Genomic DNA, 15,030 nt, shown 5'->3' with positions numbered 1-15,030 from the left:
TTTGACTGGCATATTAAAAAAAAAAAGTGCAGCGAGGACACTGCAGATATTTCAGAGGCATCGAGCAACTCCTTTTAGCTTTTTTGTGTGATTGTTTTCTGGCTTGGGCTTTGACTTTTATGAAAATACCTTTGCATTCACAGCTCGGCAGTTGTCATCAGAAAACAGCAGTTATAAAATCTGTTTTTTAGAGGTGCAGTGTAGCCGTTTGGTTAACGTGTAGCCTAAATAAACCACATTTCCATCACTATTTTTTACTTGTTTCATTACCTGACAACAGAGCAAGAAAAATATGGGAATGTGAACAGTTGTATTGGGAATTCAGCTGTAATAAAATATAGGATATGTGAGCACAGAGAGTAGGAGAGAGGCAAACAGATGGAAACTGCCTCCACATAAAATAGTGTTTGCCTTCAGCTGCTTGAGCATTGCATTGTGCTGCTGTGGTAAGTCATCCAATCTGCACACAATGTACAAACTACCTTTATGCTGTGCAATATTTTGAAGTAACCCTGCATTTTTTTTGGTCATGGGCCTTTGGAAATGTTTACATTTAACACAGTTCACTGTAGCATTGACCAGTGACTGAAGCCAAAAACATCAGGATGTAATAACTGCAGAGTGATAATGAAGGAAAACATTTATGATGAACTGAAATAAAAAATAAATACATAAATACAGGCATCAATTAAAATGCATCAACTTCGTCAATTATGCTGAGTAACCGCATGAGCCCTGCCAAAAAGCACTTTAATATAGAAACTATAGAACTTCCTGTAGCCTATGCATTGTAGCGGACAGCAACTCTTAATCATCAATCATTTTTAATTATTTTAGATGTCAGAACTATATTTCTCCAGCACCTGCACAGATTACAGCAATTAACTATTATGGTGTTATATTGTAAAGACAGCCAAATAACATTACCATTAGAATTCTTATAAATCAATTTCATATCAAATAGGCCAATTTTTGAATTAGGTGTGGCCTGTATTGATTATTAGACAACAATTTTTCATTTTTCATAGTGTATCAGAGTTCCTCCAGGCTGTAAGACTGAGTCAGTCATTCCTCCTCTGCATCAATGGATACTGACGGCCCTGCAGCCTGCAGCTCAGCCTCATACTGCTTCTTCAGTCCCTTCAGATACATACGCAGGCTGTCAGGGTCCAGTCTGGAGTTTCTGGTAGTCTGCAGGAGGCGGGTGGCCAGGTGGTACACAGCTCTCTGCCTCTGAGTTTCTGGATCTCTGTGATGTTTGGCCTGGACAAATAAAATACATTCTAGGCCTTCATGTCTGTATGCAGCATTTCTCTCATGTAAACCATGGTTATCAGTTGTGCTATCTGTCCTTGTTGGCCGTGGCATGATATTTGACTCTCTCTGGGTCTATATTGGCTTTGTGGGAATTAGAATTAGTTTTTTGTTGCACGGCAAGTGGGAATGCTGGAAAAGCAACAGCTAAAATATATTGTCAAAAAAAAGGTTGAGGCACGACAGGAGGACAAAAAGTCACAATCTGATACCTAAGAATCGTACCAATAGCTGCTGGCTAACTTTACAGGCAAGTGTCTTGGCCTCTTGGATTAAACTTGAGGGAAGGGTAGTCAGTTCTGCTGCTCTCAAACCTAGAAAAGCAAACACAAACTCTGTAGCCATTTTCCTGACAAATGTCAACAGAACTGCAGTTGGAATCCACTAATTCTGTACCATAGTGCCTTTCTTCAGAGCATCCTCGGTTTAGCAAATATGTGTACACCACTCTTTCAGCACCAGCGTCACCGATGCGTGTATGCTGAACCTCCATGTGCTGGTTCTCCACGTTGGGATAAAGAGACTCAAGCTGGCACAGTTCAAGATAGTGCGTAGCAAAGAGAGTGAACGCCTGCAAACAGCAAAGAAACAGGACACACCTTCAAGATTAATGCACTACTGAGTATGCACGATTCCCGTATTTATTTTCCTGCTTCGCTGTTGACCTAACAGGTGTATTGCACCAGACTACTAATAGTTAAAGGATAAATATCGGACATAGCAATCTAATTTGTCTGGTTTTTAATTTAGAGAGAGGCGTGGCAGTACAGAACTATTGTAGTGCATGTTCTACCTTTCGGCTAAGGAGGAACTCACTAACTGAGTGACAAATGCCGATGCCCTCCTCAGCACTGGTACCACGTCCCAACTCGTCAATGATGATCAGGGACCTGTCACTTGCGTTGTGGATTATGTATGAAATCTTTGAGGAAGAAATAAACAGTCAATTACAGATCAATAGTTATTTTAGGAATGTGAGCATTCCCCCCAAGTAAAAAGATGACATACCTCCTTCATTTCCAACATGTAGGTGGAAGAGTTAGTTTCAAAATCATCATCTACTCCAATTCTGGTGAAAATCTGATCGGCCACACGAATAGAAGCGTACTCAGCAGGGACAAAAGAGCCTGGAATGATAAGGTCGGGGTTTCACTCAAAAATCAAAGGGAATAAATGTATGGCATTATGTGGCTTTGCATTTAACATTCACATGAGAAGATTTACTGCTGACCTATCTGAGCCATGATCTGACACAGCGCCACCTGTTTGAGGTAAGTGGATTTGCCGCTCATGTTGGGTCCTGTTATGATGACAAAGTTGCTGCCCTCAGAGATGTAGCTATTGTTTGATACAGGCTGCTGTCCAGCTATTCGCTCCAGAATGGGGTGACGACCCTGCTTGATGGCCAGTGTGTCTGTAAACTCTGGGCGCACTGGCAAACAAAGCAGACAAAAACATAATAAGCTGGTTTGTGCTAAAGCATTAAAATACATTTGTAGTGTAACGCTAAATAACTGTGGCTCATTGATTATAATTGCTGTGTAAAATTTCTATAATTAATTCAGCATATGATGTCTTTTACATTATTTAATGCATATACACAAAACTGCAGGTTGGTTGAGAAGTGTGTCACTATATCATAAAGACGGATTTCTGAGAAAGGTGTGCAGTGGTTAAAGGCAGTTAGCTCCTCTGCTGGGGAGATTTCTCTCGGTAAATACAGCACACCAGTGCACACTTATGTAAGAAGGGTAATCTGAGTACAAGCTGGCTGGGATAGAAGGGGGCAGGCAGTCAGCACGTGTCTACGGAGAGACAGTTTCAGACAGCTGAGGGCCAGCGCTCACCACCCACCACGTGGCTGATGAGGCTGGTGCTGCCCACGACCTACAGAAAAAAGAACTGAGGCCAGCAGAGCTGCCAGCTCAGTGGATCAGTTTCTCTATGTCATGTGTGACAGTGCCTGGGAGCTGCCTTGTGTGCACACAGCACTCCCTCAGACAACACATCACATTTCTCCAAGGTTAATTTGAAAGTCTGACAGACTTGAGATCAGTAATCAAGTGATTCATACTCACCATAGTCTGAGATGGTGCATGCATTGGCCAGTGACAGCAACATGTCCAACATGGATACAGCATCAGAGAGCTTATACAGGCAGTGAATATGCTCATGGATGGTGCTAAGCAGTTGACATATCACCCTGCATAGAGACAGGTAAAATGATGCAGAAGCAAAGCACAGAGTAGAAGTTATATCTAGCAAACAGTGCCCTCTAGTGGAGACAAGGTGGCCCAAGTCAATTTATCTAAATCAGCTGTCAGTAAGATGAAAATTTGCCTAGATGGAGAAATGTACAAACCCATTTTTGATGAATGAGTTGAATAATTGGTAGTTAAGGTCTTTGTCAACTTAATTTTTTTGTGTGTGAGAGTAACAGTCAGTCACTATGGGGAAATATCCTTCTCTCTATCAACAAAACAAGTTCAAATATCTGCTTTAAAAATTAACATGCTTCAGATTTTAAGACTTCTGCATGATCACATTTATCTGTGGAGGGAGAATGACAACATATACATAATTAATTACAAGAAAACACATCAAATCCCCTAATTCATCTATCAAGGAACCCTTTCATTAGTAAACAAATACATAACTGTGTGTATCTAGTTAGTCACAAGATCATGGGCTCCTCACACATAGGACATGTGGAAGATCTCCCTCAGGGCCTCATCACAGCGGCCATTCATCTTCATCAGGTCTGCAGTGGTGAAGCCATAGTTGTTCTTTTGCTTGGTTACCTGAGGCAGTAGATGTTGAAACACCGGTTTTTTGTTCATTTACTGTCACCTTTTGTGTTCCATTGAGGGTAATTATGATTCCATCATTAACAGGTGATGCTGAGTTATCTTTTTTCTATCTCTAATTAGTCTGTTTGTTCAGTGTTTCATTTGTCTTTAGTGGCCCTTACCTTGATGAATTCTGGGGGGAGTTTCCCTTCAGGTAAGACTATTCCTTCTAGCTTCATCTGGATAAAGAAACCTCGGGTCGTGCTGAAGCTAGTACGCAATGGCAAAACGTATTTCTCCCCCAACTGGTTAACAAGCCCTGTGTAGCACAATGACACACAATACACCTTCAGATATGAACACACTGTGCAAACACTGCAAGATATTTCCTAAATATCTAGAACAAACACCTGCAATGTCATCCACTATCTCAGTGTAAGCTCTCCGGGCAATGTCAAGAAACTCATTGATGTTAGGGCGCACAGCGTAACACTTCTGGGTGCGCATGTTTAGGCTCCCTTTCAGGTACGTGGTGTCATAATTTATCACCGTCTTGATCTGCTCTAGGATCATGTCAAACCTGAGGTGGACACAAATGTGTACAGTGGATTAAGTTTGTAGACAGCACACAGCAGTAAATTTGCTTCAGTTGACATCGTCACAAGAGTCAGTACCTGTTATCTTCCAGTGCGGTACTGTATGCCTTGAGAAGAGCTGTGTTGCAGTTCTTCAGTGCCATCTGTCGAAAAAGTGCAATGCTTTACCAAGGATATAGTATTTATTTTACATCTAAGTAGCAATTATTGTAATACTTTTTAACAAAGGTGTAATTATTTTTATCCATGGCTGTTGGATTATTTTGAATTTATTTCAGTATACCAACATACAGACCCTTAAACGTGGCACAAGGTCCAGAGTGTGCTTCAGCTGAATGACATGTGTAATCTTTGCTTCAGCAACTTGAATCTTTAGAAATAAAATAACATTACTGAAATGTGCACAAAAAAGGCAGAACAATGTCCCCCAACTGTATTTTAAAATAGCATTTTAAAACACACACATGATTCCAATTAATATCAAGACATTCCATCACAATGAATTCATCTTATAAAGGCATGAGTACTGAAAGTACGGTACGCACTGTTTCCTGCTTTGGGATTTGGACAAGGACAGACAGCAGCTGGTCTATGTCAAGGAAATGACCTATAGCTGATGAGGCCAAAAGAGCAAATAGTCAATAGTGCTGTGTCATGCTCTCATCTCCAGTATGCAAAACTGTTATTAAAAACTGTTTTGTGCTTGTTCCTAACCATTCTTCAGGCCATAGAAGAGCTCCTCATCCTGCAGCAGCTCTTGTATGGAGTCCAAGCGTATGTTGATGGTGTCCACATCAACCAGAGGCTCCAGAATATTGGAGCGCAACCTTCTAGCACCACCAGGTGTTTTTGTGTGGTTGAGTACTCCTAAAAGGGTATGCTCACTTCTATATGAAGAAAAACAAGAATAAATCAAAGACTGAATTAATCTATAACACCACAAGCACTACTTAAACACAATGTTTAAAAACACAATGTTTCTGGCACTGCTTTCCCTCTTACCTGTGGTCTCTATTATTGACCACCAACTCTAAGTTAGTGGCAGATGTTGAGTCAATCATGGCTGTCTGTTCACTCCCTTTAAAGCTCACTTTAAGAGATTTGGCAGCGTAGACAGAGTTCTGGAGGAACTCCAAGTATTTCAGCAAAGCAGCTGCAGCTGCTAGGCAATAATACCTACACAAATTATGACATCAGATAATGAAAAAAGTACAGTACTCCAGTGTATCTGTATCTATATATTGCTGTACTCAGTGGCGTACTTAGCCTGCACTTCCATGAGGACGGTGCCAAATTCTGGGGCACACAGCTGCTGAATGTACTCCAGTCCTTTTCTCTCATTAAAATACTTGCGTTGGATTGCAGTGAAAGCTACACACTGACAAAAAAGCATGATAAAATGCAATTATTACCTCATTCTAACACATGTTTATAGGTGGGACATAACAGCACAGTTTACAGTGGTGCTAACCACAAGTGAGTGAGTGAGTGAATGGGCATGAGTAAGCTGCTCTCTGCCTTTAAAGGGTTATTTATTTGAAAATATTAGGTGTTTTGCTTTTATCACCTATTCTGCATTCGTACCGGGAAATTCTCACTGATAAGTTTGAACAGTTTTGTCCCTTTTCCCTTCTCACTGGCTGTGTCTGGCATCAGTATTTCCACTGGGACCAAGATGTGAATCTTGGTTATGACCTTTAAGAGAATAATATTTGGCTGATACACAAACTTCCTGTATTTCACAGTCTCTTCTGATTGCTGAGTAATTATTGTTGGCCAGTAGGTCATGGATGGGTTACCTTGGCATACGTCCCTGTGTCTGCAAACTGAGAGAGTACAAGCTCTGGACATTTCAGGTTCACACTGGCCATGCCTATCTCTCCCCTGGCCAAACCACGGCCTTCAACCACTGCCACAATCACAGAGGCACTAGTGGTTGTGGATCCAGATGAGCAACTTGTGCCTGAAAAATAGATCAGTTTGAAAGAAGAACATCTTACTTAAAGGATTATATATGGAGGGTTAAAATACCAGTGCGGCCAGACAGTGTTAACTATGTGCAGGGTGTGAACCTGTTGCCCCAGCAGATCCTGGGGTCCGTCGGAGTCCAGGTGTTCCTCCACGATTGCGGAAAGAGGAGCTGTCTGAAGTCGAGACGAGCGATGAAGTTGTCCTCCCTATCCAGAAGCTGTTGTGAAACTGACCTACTGTATGTCAAGACAAAATATAACGAGAGGTGTCATATATTACAATATTAATATCCCGCAGAGGGACTAAATGTATTCTTGGGGCTTTGCTGCTGTTCTATGATCCACTATCAAAACAAATTCAGAGATTTAAGATTCTCGGGAAATACACTGCTAGGAGCCTCAGTTTTGTGGTCTTTACCAGCGATGTGGTCAGGAGATTTTTCCATTTTACAGTCTCACGGCGGGATACTTGCAGCTGTGTTATTATTATGTGTAAGGATGCTTCCCCTATAACTACATATAGAGCATGGCCTCTCTACTCATTAAAGCAACTATAAAAAGTATGCAGGCACCCAAAAAGCAATGTCAGCACATTTTCTTGTTTCATTGTAAGTTGATATAGACAACATTTTCAGTGGGCTTTGTCTGCAACACAGACAGCTGATTGGTAGTTATTTATTTTGGGGTTTTGTAAAAGAGGATTTTATGGGTGAACTTTGTATCTCCTCGCTTCTGCATCTCTTCTCCTAGATGATTTAAATGGTCAGTCACCAAAACAACAAGTATTTTCAATGGCCATCTTTACATATGATTAGAGCTCTGCAAATCATCATAGATAAGACTAATTCCAAGCCAAATAGTGATAACCACTATTCTAATTAGCCTACACTCCCTGGGATATACATGTGTAACTGGATAAATGCTGTGTAAACACTAATGTGGCTGTTTCATTATCCCAATACTACTGATGCTTCATTTGAATCTCTCAATCAAGACGTTAATCAGCATTTTAAGTCTTAAGTAGGCATAAAACTGTACTATTTACCAAAGTTAATCCACAGTAGAGGCACTACATCTGAATATGATTTAATGAAGAAACACATATTGGATAAAAATCACTTGAAATATCTCCACCCACTTTTTTTTCTTTTTCTTTTACATTGAGCAGAGAAAGCACAGTGTGGGATGACCTAACTTTGCCTAGAACAGTGTCTTACATTTTCTATGTATTTTGCTTTAAAATAACTTGAAATTACGGCAATGATCAGGTTTAAATCTGAAAACTGAGCAGCTGGGCCATCAATGTGCCAAGACCCTCACATCATTTTCCACAAACCAAAGTTGCTAGTGTTAGCTTAAACTGTCCCGGCTACCCAAACATCACCTGAGGCTATTCTCGGTAGAGATGGACCGTGACTGGACCTCGAACTGTCTCCATTTAAACTTTGCTGAGAGGATGAAACTGATGCGGGACCATATGAGGTAGTTTCGTTCAGTCCGTTTCTGTCCGCCGAGGTCAAACCCCACGTCTGTCCGCATTCTGAGGCCTCCCCGCCGGACACCTCCTCCGTGCTGCTGCTAAACATTTTAAAACCTCGCAAAGGCAGGATAATGGGCATAAAGTGGCAAAATAATTTCTACAACTGTAAAATTAAGTTCCTTTAGTTCTATAAACAGCAAAGAAGAGCCTTTGTGAAATACAAATTAAGCTACACGGGTAGCTAGCAATAACTTCTACTGAACAACCGCGCGAGGTCATGTACTCCCTCGTTAGCATCGAACATCTGCGCATGTCTGATAAATAATCATTGAAATAACTTTAGCTCAAAGCAGGAAAATAAAGCAGTTTGTTGATTTACTAATCTATTTCTTGACTGTGTAGGCCTCCAATACTACCTGTGTCTGTGGTGAGAGTACACTGTGAAAAGAAAACGGTAAAAGAAATAGTTAAAAGTGAATTATCCTCATGTCTCTGCATTATCCAACACTTTTGTTCAAACTAGTTTGAATAGCTTAAAAAGACTAATTAAACTCATATAATGCAGTTTTCCATCTGCCAGAGAGTGATTGAGGCCCCTATGTTGTGACAATTTCTAATAAATCAAATTGACTTGATGCCATTCCTGGAAATTATGTTTTACAGATCATGGGCTGTAGAAAACAGCTTTCTCAAAAAAATAAAAACATTGATTATTTAAACATTCAGGATTATCAGTGTCATTTTACTTTAGCCATGCAAATACACTGTGCAATTTTGTTAAAAAAAAAAAAACACTGAAAAAAAATCTGTAAAATACAATGAAAAAGTAAAACCACAGATTTTCTCTTCTTTTAACAGTGTATCTTACATTTATCCTTAAGTTAACCTTCACAAAGGAATGTATAGTGCACGTTATTGGTCAATGCAATAATAACACACGCATTTTCAACAACTTGGAAATCAAACATACTACTTATTAGGAAATAAAGACAGCAAACATAATGCAGACATCAAAAGAAAAATAACTGCTGATATACAGAGTAAATAAAGTGTATTTTCCATTTATAGTGAGCCTCACCATAAATAAGGATGCACTAAAGATTCAGTAAATGAACTTTATTTATGTCATGCTAGTATAATAATACAAAAATACATTAGTTGCAAATGACTATTTTAAAAATTCAACAGCTATTCAAGGGAATATAAGCAATGTACAACTTGGTTCATTACTGGTTTCTGAGCTTCACTTTTATTCATCAAGGAAAATGTCATTTAACCCAAAGGGCTGTTTAGAACAGAAGAGGAACCAACAACAGTAAATAGGAACCACAAACCTGAAACAAAAAAGGAAGCAGCGGTCATGAAAGCATGCTTTTACAGTGTCTATTGATTTAAGTGCTATTTTGAGGAATGATACTTTTATTCTCAGAATATCATATTTTTAGTCTGTAGCAGATTTTAAACTCTAATTCATGATTTTATTCGAACAGTGCCTGGGTAGGTGTCTAGTACTTGTGAAAGTGGAGGCCCGTAAAACATTCTCTGTCAAAGCCATTGTTGAGATTGTTGACTTGATTCAGCTCAGCACACCACAGATGCCACTTTTTGGTGTCAGTATTAAAAGTCTCTCCTCAAAGCTTTTATGTGAAGTTTTTTTGTAGTCTTCTTTGTGATCGTTCTGATTTTATTTTTATTGTAAATTTCAAATTATATTGCGTTGATCTTTGCTATATGTTATATTAATGTGGGATGACCTTCCACATCCAACACACAGTATCTCACATTTTATGATTATTTAAAAGTTCCACATTTTTGTAATTTTTACATTAGACGTGCAAACTCACTGTCTATTTTGGACTTTTTATTGATATTTTTGTGTAAAAAAAAAGAAAATAAAAAAGTAAAACACAATGAGAACATTCCATAAATTTACAGATTTTTTTTGTTCTGAAATAACTTCCGTCAGGTTAAAATATAGCTTTCTTGTTAAGGTCCCAACAATACCACTGGTTTTTAATATTATTTTCAATAAAATAAAGTTAAGTATAACAAGAAGGAAAACATCACATAGATAATTGTAGAGGAATTTGCTGTTGTGATGTTCAGTCAGTAAAAGGCGGTGATGCTTTTATTCTGAAAACCCAAAGTCCTCTTGTGGTTCCGGCTGAGTCCAACATGGCGGCTGATGCAGACGAGAGTCAATATTTTGTGAGAGAAATTGAGAGAAACGACGGTTGTGCCTTGAAAGTGAAGCAGTGCTACTTGGGAGATGTTGGCTGTGTGGTTTGGGATGCAGCTATAGTTCTGGCGAAATATTTAGAGACGAGACAGTTTTATGAGCCGTCCTCAGGAGTGAACGTCTGGTCGGGCAGCACAGTGCTGGAGTTGGGAGCTGGGACAGGAGCAGTGGGTCTGATGGCTGCAACACTAGGGTGAGATGACATTATGTTATTCTTACTTTTTACTATTAATATTCTTGTATTTTGCTCACACAGCACTGTTGTTTCTGTGTTTGGGCGCCATATTGACTATATTACCTCGTCTGTATACAACTGCTTTCATCTGGATCAAAAAGTCATAAAGAAATACTCTCTTCTGCGTTTTATCTTTAGGTCATATTTCTCTGCATCATTTTACATTCTCTGTGACCTACATTATAACCAACCCTGTTGTTTACAGTGGTTAAAATAGCTTTAAAGGGTCAAGTGATTATAATGACTTTGAAAGACTCAACTTCATTCATGAAGGTCACATTTTAAACATTATAGCTCATAGAAAAATTGCACAAGAGATCATTTATTTTTTTTATATGTATAAAACCCATCCATAAGTCATGTTAATTACAGAATTTTAGAAATACCAAGGACATACTGCCTAAACGTCCATTCATCCATCCATTATCTAAACACTGCTTAATCCTCATTAGGGTCGCTGGGGGGCTGGAGTCTATTCCAGCTGACTTAGACTAAAGGCAGGGGACACTCTGGACAGGTCACCAGTCTGTCACAGGGCTGCTTATAGAGACAAACAATCACACTCACATTCACACCTACGGACAATTTAGAATTATCAATTAACCTCAGCATGTTTTTGGACTGTGGAAGGAAGCTGGAGTACCCAGAGAAATCCATGCATGCACAGGGAGAACAGGCAAACTCCATGCAGAAAGATCCCGGGTCCAGGACGCAAACCAGGGACCTGCCTAAGCATAACAAACAATATTGTAGTATTGGCTGTAATCATCCTCAGTGTCATGCCTGATTACATTGTAAACTGCAAACATTTCTTTGATCTGAATATTCACATACACTTTCTCTCACCACAGACATAAAGTTTTGTATTAGTTTGCATGTTATGACTGTTCAATGCACATTAAAGCCGCTGTAGATGTATGTAAACTGCTTTAATATAAAACGCACCATCAGTTTTTGCAGTAGGATTGCCAGAAATACTTTAAATTAACAGAAATAACAGTTTCATAAAACTACAATAACCTTAAATAACTTACAAAAAAATAAATAAATAAATAACTAATCGATGGCTCCAGGTAATAATTGTCAGATTACCATTCTAGCAACAAAAATAATCCTTGGTTGCAGCCCTAGTAATCAGAAAATAAATACGTAACTTTGCTGTTACCATGGACATAAAGTTATTCGGTTTTCTCCGTTATGACTTTTGATCCAGATAAAAGGAGCTGACAATTGTATATAAACTGGGTAATACAGCTTTAACTTGCACTTTGTGACACAACACTAGTTTGAGTCATCAAAACATATAAATATATACTTTTTTAAAATCAATTCCTACAGAGCACAAGTTACAGTGACAGACCTGGAAGACTTGCAGACCCTTCTGAGGGTGAACATCCAAGATAACCAGGCACTTATCGGCCGTGGATCCATAACTGCCAAGGTACTGAAATGGTTTGTACTTACATTTCCTATTTTATTTATTGCTGATATGGCTGGATGGCATATTATTTACTGTCAGGTAGTAATTATTGATATTTTCTAAGGACTTATCAGCCAGGAGAAAAAAATTATCTTATTTTTGATTTAACTACTTCAGTCTATGTCTATTAAGGTTTACAGTGAATATTTTAATGTCAACAGAGCAATGAAAAACACATAGCAATAAATAAATGTACACACATAAATAAAACTAGCTAACTAGGAATAAAGGAATTATCTCACCTTGATACACATTAAATAAGGAAAAGGATGTAATAGGCTCTTTATAAGCCCTGGAGGGAGAATGCTTTAGATTTGTTCATGCAATTACATTGTGTCTTTTTGGATACTTCAATGGTTGTTTGGATCCAATGCATGTATATGAAACCATCAAACAATTTTCCTATTGCACTTGATACAATGTCTAACACAGGTACACATGGATCTAATTGCTGAATTGTAATTCAAAATTATACCCTAGCAGCATCTTAACCACATGCTAACTGTGTGATTTCCACTCTTGCTAAAGGGGTGAGGATGTGTCTGAGTTCTTGCCTCCCCCACGTTATGTCCTCATGGCAGATTGCATCTATTATGAGCAGGTATTTTGCTTTACTTCTCTCTTTTCAATCCAATGTAACCCTTTGCAAGATTGCAATATAACTGTCATTCTAAAACAGAACAAACACTGACTGTTGAGCAGTGTTTCTCACTGTGAGTCACCTCTTATTTCCACACAGTCAATTGTTCCACTGGTGGAGAGCTTGAAGCTGCTTTGTGGACCAGAAACCTGCATTATCTGCTGCTATGAGCAGCGCACTGAGGGTGTCAACCCAGAAGTGGAAAGGCGTTTTTTTGAGGTTAGAATTCAATCACTTTGTTCTCTTTGTCATTATGAAATTAAGATATTTGTCACTGGAATGATCTGACTCACTTTTGCTTTATCTTTTTAGTTGCTGCAACAAAACTTCAACTGTGAGAGGATCCCTTCAGACAAACAGGACTCGGAGTTTAGCAGTCCAGACATCCACATTCTGCACATCAAAAGAAAAGCATTATAGTTTGTGGTGAAAATTTCTTTTCAGTGTACATCCCAGTACCACATGAAAATCGGATTGTGAAATAGAAAGTTGAAAGCCTGTGTAAAGTATTCATTGTCATTTGTATTTTTAAAGGGAAGTATTTTCTAATGTGGAAATAAATATATCACTGATATTTTATCAGAGTAAGCATGTTTTTAAAAGTTTTTGTGAAAATTATTTTTCATACTCTGAGCTGTTTCAGTAGTCTGTGTAGTTGTAAAGCTGTGAAGCTAGATGGCAGACGTGTGCAAGCACAGACATGACTGGCTTGTCTTTAATGAAATTTGAAAGTTGTTTAAGCTTAAGGGGTCAGAAACAGTAACACAGAAAGGGCTTACGTGTAGTCTCTTGGTTTTCATTTAGATGTTGAAGTTGAGAATTAGTATTGAAAGTGTTTTCTAACGTTTATGCAAAGTTACAGTTAGGCAGATGTGAAAGTCCAGAGTTATACCTCAGTGATCCACAAGAAGCTGCAGACATGAAACTAACTACATCTCTGCTCTTGAACACTGCCATTTTTCCTGCTGTGCATTATTGAACATGCAGTGTTTAATGGCTTTTTACTGCATTATGCCAATGCATACAAATGAATTGTTTTTAAACGTTTTTTAAATTATTTCTTTGTCATCCCGAAAGGTCCTCCTGCAGAAATGAGCACCTGCTGACAGCGCTAAGTAGTTTTCAAAGTGGTTTCCTCTGTAACTTTTCTTCTTAATGTGATGTAAATTCAGACATTACCCATTCGGAGCACTAGGGGGCAACACTTTCTTAAACTCCAAAAACCCAAAAAGTATTTTAAGTGTGTAAACATTTAGTCTGTGCAATAGAACTGCAATTAGAATGTTGTTTGAGGGCCGAGCCACTTATTCCACGACTAAATGGTGACTTAAGTTGTGTAGACAATGTTGTTAACTTCCTACATCAAGTGAGGTGAGAAAATAAATCATGACTAAAGTTTTCAATACATATGTTAACTTACCCTGTTTTTAAAACCAGAGCCAACACGGTGTATGCCCGCTCTTGCTGTCCATGTGAGGGGAATTCCACTCAAAGCCCCAGATTAGGTGGAAGATTATGGCTCTTTTTCAAGCATAAAGCCATGAAGTACGCCCCATACTCCCACAGGCATGCAGGGGCCCCTCAAGGCCTTTCATGCTGCTCTGTGTTTACACAGTAGAGCTGTAGTGTAATGAGCAGGGTGGCCTCCAACACGTTGACCAAATGAAAATATTAACGCTGAAGTTGACAGGGTGGGGTTTACGCTGAAGGTCACAACTCAAATCGCTTTATAGAAGAATAGGAAGTAAGATTGATTATGGATTACTGAAGTGATTCTCGTTATCATACCAGTAATGCTCTGTTGGGGTCCAGGGCGTAAAGTTAACCTGTAATCTGTTGCATTTTAAATGTGTCAGGAAGTCACAATTTCTCAGTATATTAAAGTTCCCATATTATGCCGCTATGACTGTACAGCCCCTGGTTTTAGGGATGTTTTAAACAGGTTGTTTTGCTCTGAACACCAGTAAGCTGCTGCTGTTGCCGCCCCGTTCAGAACAAACATGCTGTCTGTATCTGTGGTTGACTGTAACAGTTTAAGCTGCTAACTGTTGATCAGTGAGGTGTTACATGGCACTTTGGTCAAATTCTTACTGGTTTGCAAAGCTAGATTGCAATCTAGTTGTGGGGGCTTTAAGAAATGGCAAAAGTAAACATCTTTAAATCTTAACAGCTTTTTTTTGTTACATCGCTAAGTTTATATCAACTGCAAAACAATCTGGGATCTTTAATGTTCCTGAATTTAATGATTAGCTTTTGTTTAGGTATTTCATCATAATTCAAATTTTAG

General features: G+C 38.8%; 2 protein-coding genes and 1 long non-coding RNA gene across 3 annotated transcripts; 1 reads left to right on the top strand and 2 right to left on the bottom strand.

Moving 5' to 3' along the window:
• Window positions 1-600: 600 nt before the first annotated feature.
• Window positions 601-8,417, bottom strand: msh4 (mutS homolog 4). Its single transcript, XM_035940727.2, has 20 exons — window positions 8,054-8,417; window positions 6,772-6,906; window positions 6,499-6,662; window positions 6,284-6,394; window positions 5,962-6,077; window positions 5,702-5,875; window positions 5,414-5,586; window positions 5,245-5,312; window positions 4,995-5,069; window positions 4,778-4,842; window positions 4,514-4,683; window positions 4,286-4,422; window positions 4,012-4,115; window positions 3,393-3,517; window positions 2,546-2,746; window positions 2,323-2,441; window positions 2,108-2,236; window positions 1,711-1,885; window positions 1,540-1,628; window positions 601-1,263 (listed from the first exon to the last, which is right to left on the bottom strand). The coding sequence occupies exons 1-20, from the start codon at window positions 8,286-8,288 to the stop codon at window positions 1,066-1,068; spliced, it is 2,763 nt and encodes a 920-aa protein (XP_035796620.2). The 5' UTR covers window positions 8,289-8,417; the 3' UTR covers window positions 601-1,065.
• An 833-nt stretch (window positions 8,418-9,250) lies between these two features.
• LOC129347694 (uncharacterized) lies at window positions 9,251-14,369 on the bottom strand. The gene is made up of 3 exons (XR_008599911.1): window positions 14,164-14,369; window positions 13,037-13,136; window positions 9,251-10,576 (listed from the first exon to the last, which is right to left on the bottom strand). It is a non-coding gene; the product is annotated as an uncharacterized LOC129347694 (long non-coding RNA).
• Window positions 10,325-13,317, top strand: vcpkmt (valosin containing protein lysine (K) methyltransferase). The gene is made up of 5 exons (XM_023293714.3): window positions 10,325-10,581; window positions 11,962-12,075; window positions 12,632-12,704; window positions 12,843-12,962; window positions 13,056-13,317. Exons 1-5 carry the CDS (start codon window positions 10,325-10,327, stop codon window positions 13,161-13,163), a joined length of 672 nt encoding a protein of 223 aa, XP_023149482.1. The 3' UTR covers window positions 13,164-13,317.
• Window positions 14,370-15,030: the final 661 nt, after the last annotated feature.

The sequence above is a fragment of the Amphiprion ocellaris genome, chromosome 20 (assembly GCF_022539595.1).
Source record: "Amphiprion ocellaris isolate individual 3 ecotype Okinawa chromosome 20, ASM2253959v1, whole genome shotgun sequence".
Taxonomy (NCBI): domain Eukaryota; kingdom Metazoa; phylum Chordata; class Actinopteri; family Pomacentridae; genus Amphiprion; species Amphiprion ocellaris.
The sequence above is the reverse complement of the archived record's forward strand: the minus strand, read 5'-3'. Positions and strand labels throughout refer to the sequence as shown.